The following is a 17762-nucleotide window of genomic DNA, read 5'->3' as shown; positions in this document are numbered from 1 at the left end:
AAAAATAAATGAAGTAAAACTGATCCAATCCAAAACAAAGAAAAGGTTAATAAAATTCATATAAGTCCATTAATATTAGCATAAAAAGGGTTTAATCTCATTTCTCCATATTTTTTAGTAGTCAAACTCATAAGGAGATGATATAAGTTGTAATGTTTAAATAATTGGTAAAAAGAAGAAAGATAGAAAAGGATAAAGAAAAAGAGAGATAGTGCAAACAAAAAGAGCAAAGGACAAAAAGAAGAATTTTTTTGAAAGATGGGACTAAGGTAAGATATTATTAGAGTTTTATTATTATTAATTATTGAAAGGGGAGTGTCTAACTTGCACAACACTCCTATCTCATCTCTATTTTTTAATATAATATTATTATTTTATTTTCAAAAATGATTATGCAAGTTTTTTATTATTATCTTAAATTTATTTATTTATTTCAAATTTTAAATTTAAAAATGATTGTATTCTTATTTATTTATGTACTTATTTTAAGTTTTGAAATATTATTTCTATTTTACTTCATTATACTGTTTTTTAAAGATTACTTGATATATTTTCTGACATTCAAACTTTCTTTTAATAAAACACAAAAGTTTTAATGTGTAAACATTTAAATATCAATTTAATCATAGGAGTTAAATTATAAGATATTATAATTCTTATATTTAAAGAAAAAAATATAATAAATAATATAGTTATTTAAAAGTAAAGATATTATAAAAATTATTCTATTTTACAATTTACATGATAATCTACTATCTTAAAGGTCAAATGTGTACACTATTATATCTGGTGCATCCTTCCAACTAAACCTAATATGGAGTACTTCTTTTTGTTGTCACATAGGATAATGTTCTAACCATGTATAAGGACTAGCAAAGTAATAAGGCCTTGAAAATGTATACGACAATTGTGAATAACCATTCAACAAATTGTTGACTTTGATGAACATGAAAATGTTTAAGGACTCAAATACAAGATGAATATGTTGCCTACATTCATAACAACCAGCTAGTTTTCGACAAAGTTTTTTTCGATCGATTTTTTTTTTTTTACTTTTAAATCACACATTATTGTTTCACCATCATAAACACATTAAATATAAATTAATTTTAGAGACAAAAAAATTATATACTATTTTATAAACTAAAAAATATTAGTAACTAAAGTAGTTTATAAATTTGTATCTATTTAATTAATTGATATTTAATTAGTCATTAATTTAGAAACTAATTTATAAATTTTACTAATAATAAAAATTACTTTAGACATAAAAAGAAATTTTAGTCTCTAAACTAATATCTAATTTAGTCAATATAGTGACTAATTTTTTTTCTTTAAAATTAATTTTTATTTAATAATTTCATTGTAGTGTTTTTGTTAATACAATCTTGTGTAAATTAAGTGGATGAAACACTTTTTGTATAATAAATATAGAGAAAACTACTAATCACTATTGTGAAATATGAAAAAAAAAACATACTTTCCATTAATTTTGTTGTAGTTGAAGGTGCATGATAACCGATGTTTGAAATTTTTAAAAGAACCCTATAGAGATATATCACACTACAAAAATGGTTTGTACCTAATTTTGGTCACCACAAGTCTATCAAGATTGCATTCTTAAGACAAGAGAGTTATTGGATAAAAGAAAATTCAATACATATGTACTACATTTCACATAATGCACAAATGCAAACTTAATGAGACAATTTAATAATGAAGCACTTAAAAAGAATGTTATAAATATGTGTCAATATGGCACTTCATAACATATCATTCTCCATTTTTATTATATTCTCTCTCATCTCCAATAAATAAATAATTATATATACAGATATATGAAAATAGTTACTTGGTAGCATTTAAGAGGGCTATTTTTATTTAAAATAAAACTTGATATAAAAAAATAAGAGATTGAAAATTAAATTCTAATTAAATCAGAGCTATTAGATATGGAGAGAGAGTATATATATATGAAAGGAATGTGTATTTATTTTATAAAAAGTTATACTGTTTAGTTGAAAATTAAAAAGAAGAAAAATGAAAATATAAGCATAAAGATGATATCTTTTTGATTTCCCAGTTTTGGTATTAAAAAAAAAGGAGTAAAATGGGGTACCTTATAGAACCTGGATCATAAAGTTTTAGGTTTGAGTTCAAAAGCTTTAAAAGAAACGCGTAGGGTTAGAAAAAGGTGTTAACTGGAACCGGCTACATTCAACATCAAATATTGCTTTTAGATCATCAAATTTTTAAGTGCAACTAATTATTTTTGTTTAGTTGACAATAAGTTTGCAACCTGGATCTAACAATAAGTTTGCACCCATGTTTTATAATATGCATTTACAATCATAATATATTTACATGCTGAGTAATTACAGGTGCGCGCGCTAGAGAAAAGGTGTAGAAAAAAAATTAAGATAAATCAGACTTCTAAAATCTCTCAAATTTAATTAACATAATAATTAATTATTTTTAATTTTTAAATTAATTTATATTATTGTTAAATAATTTTTAAATTAATATCTAATTAACTATCAAGTTTTAAGTATCAATATTTAGATTCTAAATTTGGTAGCAAAATCCTTAATAGCTAATTAGAAACTAATTTTAAAATTATTTAATAATAATATAAACTAATTTAAAAACTAATTTTTTAGTCTCTAAAATGATATTTAATTTAATCAATATAACGATTAATTATTTTTTGTCTCTGTTTTTATTTAATAATTTTTTTATAGTGATATGTACACACTAGTGCAGATAAGTTAAACAAATGCGGCTATTTTAAATTTACAAATGCGGTCATAGAACCGCATTTGATCAACACGCATTTGTAAATCTGGAATTTACAAATGCGGTCCTATGACCGCATTCATAAATCACATTTACAAATGCGGTCATTTTAGGTAACCGCATTTGTATATTATTCTGAATTAGGGAGTGGGTTTGGGGTTTAGGATTTATGAATGCGGTCTTGGTAAAAACCGCATTCATAAATCACTATTTACAAATGCGGTCATTTACTAAGACCGCATTTGTAAATGCGAATTCACTATTTACAAATGCGGTCTTGGTAAATGACCGCATTTGTAAATAGTGCTTTTTTTTTTTGTACATCCTGTTTTGTGCAGAAACCATATATTTAAATAACCTGCATAATGATTAAACCCAGCCAGACAAATACAAAAATGTAGTAACCAATTGAAATCATCAAAATGTACATTTACAAGTGATCAAATTACATATAATAAAACCACTAATATAGTTTACTTATGCTAGAGTTATAAAAATTAATGAAGTATGTGGACCAAGAATCTCTAACATATGAAATGCCTTCCTCACTCATTGGTGTTTCTTCTGTGAATAACTGCATTGCAAAGTTGACATAAATTAGTTTCTAGATATATATATGTTCAAGAATTATAAAAATGATTTAACATATACCTCCTTCCAACCAGTTTTAACACCTAGTCTTATAATGGTAATCATCCATTGCATAATGTAATAGCCACACTCATAGCTTCCTGGTTGTTTATTACACTATATAATTCAATAAAAAGTAATATGTTAGTATATTGATAAACAATGATAATAGAGAAAGAAAAAAATTACAAACCTTTACTCTTATGTAGTTCAAATTATTTGAACTGGATCGACCTTTTAGGATGTTATATCCACGCCATGAACTGGTTAATACAAAAAACTCGTTAGTAGATGGTTAATTAGTAACATATACAAAGTTAAGTTTATACTATACTTACGTATCAATGATATCCTTAAATTTTGTGGGCATCTTCTTGTGTAGGGAACAGAACCACACAGCAGTCTTATCAACCATTGATAAGACAAGTAACTGTCAATGATGCCTATATGATCATTGAAAAGAGTTAGTAAATATTTAAAACATGAAATAATAATAATTGATGACATATAATTAAACTTACTCATTAATGTAAGGGCATAAATAAATTTGTTTTCCCTCTTTTTCCAGGATGTTAGTGATGTATGCTTGAGTCTCAGTTGAGTTTGGTCCAACGGGATTAGTATATGCAGGATCTACGAATCCATACATATTTTCCTTCCCCTCAGTGATACAGACTCTATGCAAAAACCTACAAGTTTTTAGTTAAAGCATAATCAATAATAATTTAACATAAAGTAAATTGAATAATAGGTAAAGATACTTACATCATAAAAAATTGAATTATACTTATATTGAGCTCCTGGTTCCCAGATATAAATTCTGATAAATCTGTGTTGTAAATCATCAGTGGCAGTTCAGTGTTGATTTGAAAAAATGTATTATCCCACGGAACTGGAAAAGGATCATTGCCAATCTGACTAGCAATGAGACGTAGGGAAGCCATAGGATCGTCAACTGGAACCTCACGCTTCTTTTTCGGACTTGGTGGCTGAAAAGGTTCCTACAAGATAAACAACATTTGTATTAAATTATATGTAATATATAAATATAAATAAAAAATAATATAATGAAACGAAATTATTACATGAGGTTCGGGCATAGATCGAATGAGCTCTCTAGGCCAGGCAACGAATGTCTGAAATGCATCGGCCACAGTGGTTACCTCATCTGAAGGTAGTGGAACACGAGCATCAGGAAATCGTACTTTTTCAACTGTTACCTTCGCCACATCAGGGGAGAGAGGAACGTTATGTAAGGTGGTGGCGTTTTTATAGACTTTTCCAAGTGCCACCACCCGAGGAAGTTTGCCGCCCACTACCTGTAGCTCACAATCCTCTGTCTGCCCATTGATATCATCCCCTGATGTTGGAGGAGCCGCACAACTCCCCTTTGTGCTCTTGGGAGTGGGACTAACAAGGGGTTCAATCGGCTCAGCACAAACTTGTTGCGATAGAAACTCTTGTCGCATTCGATCATTCTCCTTTTTCATCTCCAGCCACATCAAATCAGTCTCCTTTCTCATCTCCTCCATTATTTCTTCACGTAACTTAGTCTTCATTTGAGTTTCCTTCTTGGAGGAGGAGGATGGCTGTCATTCTGAAACTCCAAAATAAAGTTTAATTCCGACCCCTTGTCCAGCGGCACGAACACGACTAGAGTGTTCAAGTCGTCCAATTGCTTCAACCAGGATATCGTGACGACCTTCAGCAACAAATGTACCGTCGGATTCCAAGGAATCCTGCAAGAGTACACAAAAATCATATTTTCAATCATTAATATAATTAATGCTTTAAAAAAATTGAAAATAACAAAAATAACTTACAATTTTTTCGATTATAACCCCGGATTGCTCGGAACTTGGTGCACCCGACTTTTTAATTCGGGCCCTCTTCCATTTTTCATGGCGAAAAGGTGGTGGAGGAGAAGTGACCCCTGTTTCCACATTCTCAGAATACGTCCCCTGTTGAGATTTCTCCTTTTCCACCATCAGTGTTTGCTCAAGTTTTTTATACCCCGAACGAGACATAACGTGCGGGGTAAGATTCTTCAAAGCTATCTCTTGAGCTTTCTTTCGACGATCCTGTCATAATTGAAATAAACAAACTGAAATAAATAAGATAAACTTATTAATGTTATATAAACAAAAAAGTTACTTCACTTACCATCCAAGCCTCATTTTCACGGCTTTCTCTAAAAAGATGCCATGTCTCTTCATCAATATGTTGGTACTTTAAACATGGATTTTCGTCTTTAAGGTCGCCAAAAATGCATCTCGAAGTCAGTCTTGACTTAAAGGTACGAAATTTAAGTGCGATATTGGATAATATCTTTGATCGAAGCGGTTCCACATCAGGAATGTCAAAGTTTGCCTAGAAAATAACATCATCAAATTAAAATTAATTAATCAATATTAAAAAGCATTATATGATAACAATAATAATGTAAAGCTTACCAGAACATCCTCCCATAGCATGTTCCGATCAACCTCTGAAACCTCATCCCATGAATTAATCAAAATGGAGAGCCTCTCACGAGAAACAACTCCAAGATAGCTCATAAACTCATCTGCCTTAGGACCAAAAGCCACTCCAGTGTTGACGTCAATGTCAACATGTGTCTTCTCACCAGCAGCACGTCTCAATGCAAGACGCTTCAATCTAGTAGGTCCTCTACTGCCTCGTCCAGATCGAGGTCTGTCTGGAGTCTGGTCGTCATTCATGTCTCTGTTAAAAAAATTAGGTAACAAACATTAGTTAATGTGCATCGAATTAAAATCATATAAAAATAATACAAAAAATTCTAAATGTTTATTTACATGTTGCATGTGGGTTGAATGTTTATATGTAAATTCCTTCACTATGGTCTTTACGGGTTGCATGTACATCATCAAGTACATCGTCATCTTTATTAGTTATCATTGGTGTGAATGAACGAGTTTCGCCATATTCAATATCATCTATGGCTTCCCCTTGTTTTTTCCCGTGTAAAACGACATACCAATGTTCTGACGTAGGATCTTTCACATAGAAAACCTGAGATGCTTGTTGAACCATTATAAATGGCTCATCTCGATACCCTATCTTTCGAAAGTCCACTAGTGTGAATCCTGATTCATCAATTTTAACCCCACTTTTATTATCAACCCATTTACACTTGAAAACTGGAACGGAAAACTTCGTGTAGTCAATCTCCCATATCTCTTCTATAAACCCATAGTATGCCATTGATCCAAGTACTGGATTTGTATCTTTCGAAGTCGAAAACTGCATTGACTCGGCTTCAAGAGTAACACCAGAATTTTGAACTGTACTCTTTTCATCCAGGGACTTCGTGTAAAATATACAATTATTCACTTCGTACGCTGTACATGAAATGACATCAAACTTCAATCCAGCAGCCAACCAAGTCAAGGTCTCTGATGCCGTTGAATCCTTGAACACCTCATCTTTAAACCAAGGCATGAAAGTTCTATTATGTTCCATCAAGACCCATTTCTCTGCTTGTCTTGGGTTATTTGCCTTCACAATGGCTTTATGAGCTTCTATGTAAGGTACAACTTCATCTGTGTTATTCAATATGTACAAATGTGCTTGCAAGACTTCTGATCGAGATTTGCTTACAATATTCACACCACGTAAACATTTACTTGTAGAACGCCTGTGGTGCCATGAATTAGCTGGAACACCTATTGGATTTGCTTTTGTCATGTACTCTGAACAAAATTCAATACTTTCTTCAGCTATGTACCTTTCAATCATTGAAGCCTCTGGACGATAATGATTTTTCACATAACCTTTCAAAATTTTCATATACCGCTCAACAGGATACATCCATCTTAAGTACACTGGTCCACACAATCTAACCTCTCTTACCAGATGCACCACTAGATGAACCATGATGTCAAAAAAAGACGGAGGAAAAAACATTTCCAATTCACACAAGATAACAACAATTTCATTTTGAAGTTCATCTAGTTTTGAGGGATCAATGACTTTACAACAGATGGAAGAGAAGAATGAGCACAAACGGGTTATGGTGTGTCTAACATTTTTTGGTAAGATCCCACGGATAGCTACCGGCAACAACTGTTGTATCAAGATGTGACAATCATGAGACTTCAACCCAATTAACTTCAAATCTTGCATTGACACTAGACTCTTCACATTTGAGGAATGTCCTTGTGGCACTTTCACACCCTTTAGACATTGACAAAAACTAATTTTTTCATCTTTTGACATTGTGTAACAGGCTGGGGGCAAATATGTACGCTTACCCATTTGTATGGGTGCCAACTCGCCGCGTATGTTCATCTCAATCAAATCTAAACGAGCATTTAGACCATCCTTCGTCTTCCCGTTAATGTTAAGAAGTGTACCAATTAAGCTATCACACACATTCTTCTCAACATGCATTACATCTATACAATGTCTGACTTCTAACCTCGACCAGTACGGAAGATCAAAGAAGATTGATTTCTTCTTCCAAATATTTGTCACAGATGACTTTTTTTTGGACTTGCCGAAGGTGTGGTTTATGTTATTTACCTTTTCGTAAACCTCAACACCGGTTAATGGAGTTGGTGGACCACTACCCTCTTGGTGTCCATTAAAGGCTTTTTTCAACCTCCGGTAAGGATGATGACTTCTAAGAAACCTCCGATGCCGAAGATATATTGTTTTCCTTCCATGTTTCAATTGTTGAGAAGCAGTGTCTTCTTCGCATATTGGACACGCTTTGTGACCCTTAACACTATAACCTGATAAGTTACCATATGCCGGAAAGTCATTGATGGTGCAAAATAACATGGCATGAAGCTTGAAAGTTTCATTAGCAAATCCGTCAAATACTTCGACACCCTGGTCCCACATTAACTTCAAATCTTCAATTAGGGGACTTAGATAAACATCAATATCATTCTCTGGTTGTTTCGGACCGGATATCATCATAGACAACATCATGTATTTTCGCTTCATGCACAATCCAGGAGGTAAGTTGTAAATAACTAGTAATACAGGCCATGAACTGTGATTTGTACTCATATTACCAAACGGATTCATTCCGTCTGTAGCTAAACCAAGTCGGATATTTCTTGATTCTTTACCAAATTCTGGAAAGTCATCATCAAATTTCTTCCATTGAATAGAATCAGCTGGATGTCGGTACATGCCATCGCATTTCCTCTCATCTACATGCCATCTAAGATTCTTAGCATCGTCTGGGTTTGCAAACAAACGCTTCATCCTTGGAATGATGGGAAGATACCACATAACCTTCATTGGGGGTCCATGCTTTTCCATGTCATCAATAGAATCATCATCTTTTTGTTTCAACTTATAACGTGATAACCCACACCTCAGACAACTTTTCAACAATTCAAAATCTTTCCGGTATAATATACAATCATTAGGACATGCATGTATCTTTTTGTACTCCATACCCATTGGACAAAGAATCTTTTTTGCCTCGTAATTACGATTAGGTAGACTATTTCCCTCTGGAAGCATATCCTTCAACAGCTGGAGCAATTTCGTGAAGCTTTTATCAGTCCATCCGTTTATTGCCTTCAAATTCATCAATCTTAACACCGCCGACAACCGTGTGAAGTTAGTTGATCCAGGATACAAAGGAGTCTCTGCATCTTTTGACATACTTTCATATCCATGCGCTTTTGCAAAACACTCAGCTCCCACATCACGAATCATGTCCTCCAATCGATCATCATCTCCATCATCGTGTACTGCTTCATCCATGGTAGAACCCACATATTCTTCAGTTACGGAAACACGTGGTAAATTTAATAATTCACCATGCCATGTCCAAGTTGTATAAGATCGAAGAAACCCATCACATAGCAGGTGTTCCCTCATGATATTCACATCCAGTATCCTTCCATTCAAACAGTTAACGCACGGACACCTGATCTTTGCTCCATCATGACCACTAATAATCGCGTTACGCTGCACAAATTGTATAAATTCCTCTACTCCCCTTTCGTACTCATCACTTATACGAACAGCATTAATCCAACTTCGATCCATTATATATTCTGGAATATAGTTAGGATTTTCTAATAATTAGTATTCTCTTCAATCTCACACATTTGCCGAGGGTCGAACACCCCCGGACTCAATCCAAACATGATATTTCTATTCTAAAAGTAACAATAACTAACATAACATAAAACTTTTATTAAAATGTAATTAACAACTAACTAAATATGTCACTTCTAAAATTAAAATTCTAGAACAAAGTTTAATACACTATAGAATTATAATTCCATAAAGATTAATATCATATTCATTTTTATTTAAGTAAAAGTAGTTTAAAGTGACAATTATAAAAAATAAATGATGCCAGGGAAAAAAAGAAAGATATGCAAAGAGAAAGTGCAAAAAATAAAAATAATTACAAAAATAGAATTTATATATAATATAAATTTAAGAAAAATAGAAATTATATAATACAAAAATTCAAAATACACACAAATATATAAATTATTAGTTATTAGTTATACATTCCAAGTTGTATTAGTTATTAATTAAATATATATTATAATAAAAAAAATAAAAATTCAAAATATTAAATATGAATTCAAAATTTTAAATATAAATTCAAAATATTAAATAAATACAACACCAACCTTTAGGTTGATGGTGATCGGAGACGAAGACGAAGGCGTAGGCGAAGGCGGTGACGGAAGCAGTGGCGGTGGCGGAGCAGAAAAAACCAGCGAACCAATAGAACAGTAACCACCTATATCCAGAAAACGAGTAAGGAAACGAAATGACAATGCCAAGGAAGTGAATAATGACAATGACAAAAACGAAAACGAAAACAAACGTTGAAGCAGAGAGAGCTGAAACTTACAATGCAAAGCGGAGAGAGCTGAGAACGTTGAAACGAAGAGCGGAGAAGACGAAAGTGAAAGTGAAAACCAGTGGCACGCTTCTATTTTTAGGGTAAAATTGATTTACAAATGCGGTTCTAGGATAAGACCGCATTTGTAAATCAATTTAATTACAAAAATGCCACCGCATTTTTTACAAATGCGTTTAAACGCAAAGCCGCACTAAATAAATGGTCGTTGTTTTCAAATTTTGTACTAGTGACATATAATATATATTTTAACTAGTTTTATTTATTTAATAACATACGAGATTAGTGAGTCCAAATTTAACTCTTTTTTTTTTTACAAAGAATTAAATAAATTAAAGAAACACTTTAGGGTGTCCCAACTCTTATACAAACCCACTAAAAGATGAACTAAAAAAAAAAATTGTAAAGACCCTCTTAGCATATCTAACAAAACCTATGCATTCACACAATACATAAACTTGACATCAACGTAAATAAAAAAAAAAAACTTGTGAGCCCAAATTTAACTATTACTACAACATTGTCAAGATCGAAAATAAATAAAAAACAATAGAATGGGTGGACAAAATTTCAAGAAATGTGGACACTTGCATGAATGAGGGATAATATTAAGGACACATTCATCAACCTAGTTGACTCTATTAATTTGTTTTTGAAAAACACCAAAATTTTTCCTATATTTTGTTTGGTCATTTTTAGATACATAAAGTGTGACAAATTCTTCACAAAAAAAGAGAAAGAGGTGGTTACAATTATTATAGTTGGTCGTATCTACAAACAAGTGAAAAATGCATAATCAAATACAAACACTCGTAGTTCTTGATTTTGATCGATGTAGTACAATGTGAAAGAGAGAATGAATTTGAGAAAGATGCTATTGTAATATATACATAAATTTAGTCTATAAATTAAATAAAGTTTTAAAAGTGTACAATTATTTGTGTAATCGATAACCTAAGATTATCAACCTCTGTACAAGGGCTTACAAATCTATCCCAATCTATTAAAAAAAAAAGATAATAAGTCATTTACTTAACCAAATTTTCATAATTTTTTTTCAATTTTTGATTCACTGTTACGTGCTTCTCCAAAAATATTATAAACTTGTAAGTGGTAACTTTGATTTCAATGATACAAATGCTACGTAAAACAATTCAATATATAAAAAAAGTCAATGAGTCACCTACTAAGCCAACCTTCACTAAATCTATTTCTTTTTCCAATTTTGATGCACTGTTTATAAAATAAAATCCTAAATCGTACCATTGAATTCAATAACATAAAAGCTACATTAAAAAATTGTATTCACACAAAAATAACCTAGCACAATTAAAAGAAAGCCAATAAGTCACTCCATGACCATCAAAAATTGTATTAACTTAATATTGACATACTAATCAAAATATATGAGAGTGAGAAAGATGAAACCTAATCCCGATTTTTCCAACTTGAAACAATCAATTCTTTTGTCTATTTTCTTATTAATCATCGCCAACACAACCACTTTCAACACACTTTTAATTGTTGTGTTCTATATTTAGCGATTATTGTACTTGATAATTCACTGTTACTCGTGGGATTGATATTCGTCCTTAGGAACAATTATTACTTCTGACAAAGCGGTGCACTTGCCGTAAAAAGTCATCAATGACTCAGACGAAGAAAAAGAAGAGGTGAACGAAGTGGACTTAAAACAACTATAAGGAGAAGACATTGCTAACCTCTCAAAATGAATGAGAAACACCTCGCCAGAATGTGGAGCTTGGAAGTCGAAGCAAAAGAAGTAAAGGAGAGTTTGATTGAAGTGATTGAGTGAGAATAGAGAAAGAAAGACTGAGACAGTTTGATTCGAACAATACGAGAAAAAACGTGAACTGACCAACTAAAACACAATTTTGTAAGTAGAAGTTCTCTTCGTCCCTTTTTATACTAGAACATAATTAAAGCTAGAATGATTCATGGATATTGGATTTTTATTAGTTGGGTAAATTTAAATTATTTATAGTAATTTACCTAACTTTATTAGACAATTTTTCATTTGGTAGGGCAATTTGATGTTAAAATAAACCTTGATTCTTTAGGGAATCTCAATTTGCCGAGAAAATTATTCAGAAGTAATACTTTCCAATGCTCTAGATTATCAACGTGTGGGTAAATTTGAGGTATGACATTATTAATTTTCAAGTTTAAAGATACACATAGGATTGAGTGAAATATTAGCTTCTATATTTTATAAAATTGTTGTGTTTTTTTTTTTCAATTTTAGTTCTTTAATTTTAAATTATCTGTAATTTTGGTTTTTGAATATTTTATGCAATTTGAATTCTTAATTTACTTATAACACTTTTCTTCAATTTTCAGTTCAATCTGTCATTGTTTTACTTTAAAATCTTACTTATATCTCTTATAACATTTTTATCAAATTCAAATACGATTATCTCTCTCAAAAATATTTGTGTTATGTAAGAAAAAAACATTGGTAAATAAAAACTACATACTAGCTAAATATATATCTATATATATATATATATATATATATATATCACATTATATATAAAGAGTCAAAGTATTCTTGTTCTTCTTCTTGGGATTCAGTGATATAAGTTAATTATAATTAATTGTAATTAGTACTTGTTATTTCACTTTGCAGCAAACATATTGCAATTATAGAAGAAGAAAAGATTAAATTATTACTGCTGCTTGTGACACAAAATTAACGTCAAAATGTTCACACATTGTGTGCATAAATACAATTTTTTTTCTTTGTTTGTTTTGTTTATAGTTATAACAGGTAATTGAATCATTCTCAGTGCCACACATTACCACATAACTTTAGGGCATAATCATATTATTTCTAAGACACTTTTAAAGAAAACACTAATATTTCAGAAATAAATTAATGTTGATGATTTCTATTTTTGCTGAAGATTTTTCCTCCAAAGTCTCAAACACTTCAAAATAATAAGTGGATCAAGTTGAAATTTCAAATTCAAGAATAAGCTTGAAAAGAAAAATGATTTTTTTTATCTTAATAAAATAAAAATAATTTAATTTGTTTCTTCTTATTTCCTGTATTCCTCTCCCTTTCCCTCCAGATAATAAGGATCGTTGAATAAAAAAATATTTTTTTAAAAATAAATACAATAATATCGCATTATTTTTCTAATTTTATACGTTTTGTACGACAAAAGAAATATATTTTCATGATTTCTGATATAAGTATTTAAAATGAAATAATAATAATAATAAATTAATATCTTTCTAATTATATAAAATAGAAAATATTTTTTAAAAATAAAATAGCGTATTTAAGATAATGTCTATATTGGATTATTACACATGAAAAGATGTCATTAGTTTTTGAGACAATCAGATGCAATAATCTGGAATGCAATACAATCACCAGTTAATATTTTAACTAAATTTAATTCAACAGTGTATTAACCTAAATATATAATAGTTACTAATTCATTCCTATAAACTGGAAAGGTTGATATAATCAGTAACTAATTAAGCCTTTTAAACATTTGATTCTTAAATGCGTATTTAAAAGAGTATTGTAAAACGAAAAAAAAGAAAGAAATGTATTTCAGTAATGCTTGAATTGTGAAAGATATTACATCTAAAGTGAAATAATGCTTATCTTTTTGTCTATTCAAATACATATCTTTCATACTATTTAATAATTTTTAAGTTTTACTTAAAAAACTAGAGCTATTAATTATTATCTTTTCTGATCAGTATCTATAGATATTATTGTAATCTACATTTTTTTTATCTCTTAAAGAATAATATACATAATTTTATTTCAATTCTTGTTGAATTTATATTTTTATATTTTTAATTTTGTAGGTTTTCCCTTATAATTTTAAATCTTAAAGTGCAGCAATTGTAATATGGGATGCATATTCCTGTTAAAGTATGGTAGATGTATGGTGGTTTGATTTTAGGGTTTAAGATTTAAAGTTTTGAGTTTTGGGTGCATTTTTACATAGCAGATTTGTAGACGACTACTTCTTTCTCTATTTCTATATGTTCTTGCGCTACTCTCATTCAAAATGTAAAAATATTCTTTTATCCTTCTTGTGTTACTCTCATAAATTTGTAACAATTTAAATATATATTGGATTATATAATCCGGAAGTTAATTTTAGATTCATAAATAGCTTCCGGATTATGTTATCCAGAAGCTAATCTCATATTAGAAAAAGAATTCAGAAATTAATCATGCATTTGAATAAAGGCTTTTGGATTACATACTCTGGGAGTTAATCTCATATTAGAAAAGACTTCCAGATTATATAATCCGCAAACTAATAATGCATCTGAAAAAAAGACTTTCGGATTACATAATCTGGAAGCTAATTATGAATTTGAAAAAAAAAATTAAAAATTATGTAATTCAGAATATTACAGAATGACATTTTTTAAATACAGAAAATTATGGGGTGCCAGAAAAACATATGAAGGTGCAGGATGTAACATATTTTGTAGACAGGTTCTAATTCTTTCAAAAACAAATAATTTTGGACCCCTGGATACATAACTAATAGGCTTGACCATGTTAAATTCTTTAAGGCTTATTCTACTTGTACTCCCACATAATTTCTAACTTCACCTGCACAACTTTTAAAATGAACATTTTAATCTTCCTTTTGGATAATTTGTTTCAGCTGAAATAAGCTTTTCAGGATTTCTAGAACATTAGTTTTAGAACAGGATTTTTAAAATAAAAATTCAAAAACAGGCTTTCAGAAAATAAAATATATTTTGAAACAACTTTTTTTCAAAATATTTATAATAGATTTTGAAATGAGTTTTTTTTTTTAAAAATTAAAACATATTAAATGTGTTCCAGATGATGAACTTTTTAGAACATAATTTATAGAACAAATTTCTTCAAACATAAATTATAACTTCTATAACGATCTTTTTTCTATTTCTTTTGTCTTCTTTCTCTCACTTGAGTGAAGAATAGTCAACAAAGAAGAAGATGTTATGATGATGCTGCTGTTCCGATGTAATGGTGATGTCAATAATAACAATAACAAAATGATAGAAACAGACAAAAGTATTTAAATCTTTTTATCTGAGTGCACATTAAATAAATATTTTTTAATTAAAAATATGATAATAACAACTGCAAGAACCAATTATTTCTATTCTTTGTCATCGAAATAAATTCTAAGTTATTCTTCTGATCCCTATTTTTTTTTTTTTCATCCCTAAATTTTTTGTTTTATATATGTTTCTCAAATATTTTGGTTATTCCCTGTAGCTGAAATATCTTTTAAAATTTATTTTCTAAAATAACATTGAATTTTTGGTTTGAAAAGTTTTACCATGTGTTTTGTATATAAGGGTAATGTATCAAGTTACTAAAGTAAAAAATAATTATTAAATATTTGAAAATAAAAACTAATTACTCATTAAATTAACTAAATTAGATGTTAATTTAAAAAAAAAATTACTTAATAAATTAACTAAATTAGATATTAATTTAAAAATTAATATAAAATAATTTGATTATTAATAAATAATTTATAAATTAATATAAAATAATTTGATTATTAATAAATAATTTATAAATTAATATTTAAATTAATAACTAAAATCTTAATAGCTAATTAGATATTAATTTAAAAATTATTTACTAACAATACAAATAATTTTAAATATCAGTAATATTTTTAATTTTTAAAATAATATTTAATTTAATTAATATAATAATTAATTATTTTTAATCTTTATCTGATTTTTATTTAATATTTTTTTATAATGCAATGATGGAAAATGAAATCCACATTTTATTTTAGCTAACACAAATATTAGATGGGAATATCACATACGTGAACCATCCCTAAACATGTAGAAGTAAAAGCAACCAATATTGACTTTTGTGTGTTTTCTTAAAGAGTTTATAAGGTGAAGATAATTTTGAAGTCCCAAATATATATACTAAATCTTTATTTGTTGTGCTTTTTTAGGTCCAACATTGGAGTGCCACTGTTGTGTAATATGTGGAATGTCTCCACTAAGAATCTCCCCTAAATCTAGTAATCTATTTAATATTTCTTTGTTATTATATACATGGTTCCTTCATTCTCTGACAACTCAACATACTCTTTAAACTGACTCTTTGAGGGGAAACTGTTTTGACTTTTATTTCAAAAAATAAAATACAGCAACAACACTAGAAAATGTTTTTCAAATATATATATATAGAAGCACATATATCACATAGGTAATTCGGAAAGAATTATGAGAATCTCCATATCCCGTGAAGTGGTTGGTAACAGTGGACGAACCACCCTTCTTCTTATTTGTTGACGCTGCACCCATATTTCCCTTAAACGGGTTCTGATAATGAAAAGTAGGAGAGTGATGAACCACAATGTGTACACAACGAAACCTAATGACTCCCAAGTGTCAGGTAGCAAGAGCAAGAGCAAGGAAATCAAGGAGAGTGAACCAAAGACGTGCATGAGGGTGTCAAAGTGATGAACCCTAATACCAAACTTGAGGCTACCCAAGAAGCCCAAGCAGTAAAGAAGAAAGGTAGCGATGGAGATGAGGGTGGTCTTTGGATGAAGTTGAAATGGGGAGGGATTATCTGGATATCTTATTTGGATGAAACCGAGAAGTGCAAAGAAACTGAAAGCAACAAAGGCATGCAGAGGGTTGGTTTCTATTGATCCACTACTTACTTGTAGATAGAGGATATTGAAGGTAATCGTTTGAGTACCTCTGAAAGCACGATCCAAAGATGTGGGTCTTGGCCTCACAAGATCAGGGACTGAATTGAAACTCATGTGTTGCTTTTGAGGAGTGCTCAAAGAAGCCAGAAATTGAAGACAGAGTATATAGATGAATAATAATGGATGGGATTGAAGATTTTATAGAAATGGAAGCAGTTTAAGACAAAAAACCAAAACCTTTTTCACCATCTGTAACAAAGTCAATATATGCAGCCATGGGAGACATGTCGCTGAAGAATTAAGTTTTGTAGAAGCCGACATTTGGGGAGTGTGATATAGCCGAATTTTTTGACTAACATTCACTTTGATGTGTGATGGTAAGCAGATTCTATTTGGTGATGGAACTTATTTAGGAAATTTCATGCTACGCTCATATTGGTTGTGAAGAGTTAATGGTCACTGTATCAAATGATCTGATTTATCAATAACACTACTTTATTTTCTTTTGGATGTTTCGTACTAATTAGTTATTTTTTTTTTATCTGCGTACTAATTAGTTAATGATATTGTTTTTTATTGCAAATAAGCTGTTAACGCAGTGCTTTGGTCGATCATAAAAGTCTTGAAAAGCGGCGTTTGCTTGACACGTACGACTCACATGCACATTTGATCAATATCGTGAAATTATATCTCCAATGGCAAGGAAATTTTGTTCATAGGAAATTAAGAGAAAGTTTTTTTATGGGCGGTTGCATAGATTG

At 30.1% G+C, this 17762-nt stretch overlaps 2 protein-coding genes across 2 annotated transcripts; both read right to left on the bottom strand.

Annotated features, from left to right (window-relative positions):
• Positions 1-3943: 3943 nt before the first annotated feature.
• LOC150024785 (uncharacterized) lies at positions 3944-4710 on the bottom strand. Its single transcript, XM_090296159.1, has 3 exons — positions 4512-4710; positions 4192-4427; positions 3944-4115 (listed from the first exon to the last, which is right to left on the bottom strand). Exons 1-3 carry the CDS (start codon positions 4524-4526, stop codon positions 3944-3946), a joined length of 423 nt encoding a protein of 140 aa, XP_090152285.1. The 5' UTR covers positions 4527-4710.
• Positions 4711-16539: 11829 nt separating this feature from the next.
• On the bottom strand, positions 16540-17115 carry LOC150024784 (uncharacterized). The gene has a single exon (XM_090296158.1). It carries the CDS (start codon positions 17113-17115, stop codon positions 16540-16542), a length of 576 nt encoding a protein of 191 aa, XP_090152284.1.
• Between the last annotated feature and the right edge of the window lie 647 nt (positions 17116-17762).

Source organism: Phaseolus vulgaris, chromosome 10 (genome assembly GCF_051622355.1).
Source record: "Phaseolus vulgaris cultivar YP4 chromosome 10, ASM5162235v1, whole genome shotgun sequence".
NCBI lineage: Eukaryota > Viridiplantae > Streptophyta > Magnoliopsida > Fabales > Fabaceae > Phaseolus > Phaseolus vulgaris.
The sequence above is the reverse complement of the archived record's forward strand: the minus strand, read 5'-3'. Positions and strand labels throughout refer to the sequence as shown.

Excerpts from the sequence above, each read along its gene's own strand:
- LOC150024785 (XM_090296159.1), bottom strand. Across the intron at positions 4,116-4,191 it reads ATAATTCAATTTTTTATGAT|GTTTTTGCATAGAGTCTGTA; the intron begins GTAAGTATCTTT and ends AAAAACTTGTAG.
- LOC150024784 (XM_090296158.1), bottom strand. The coding sequence starts at position 17,115 with ATGAGTTTCAATTCAGTCCCTGATCTTGTGAGGCCAAGACCCACATCT.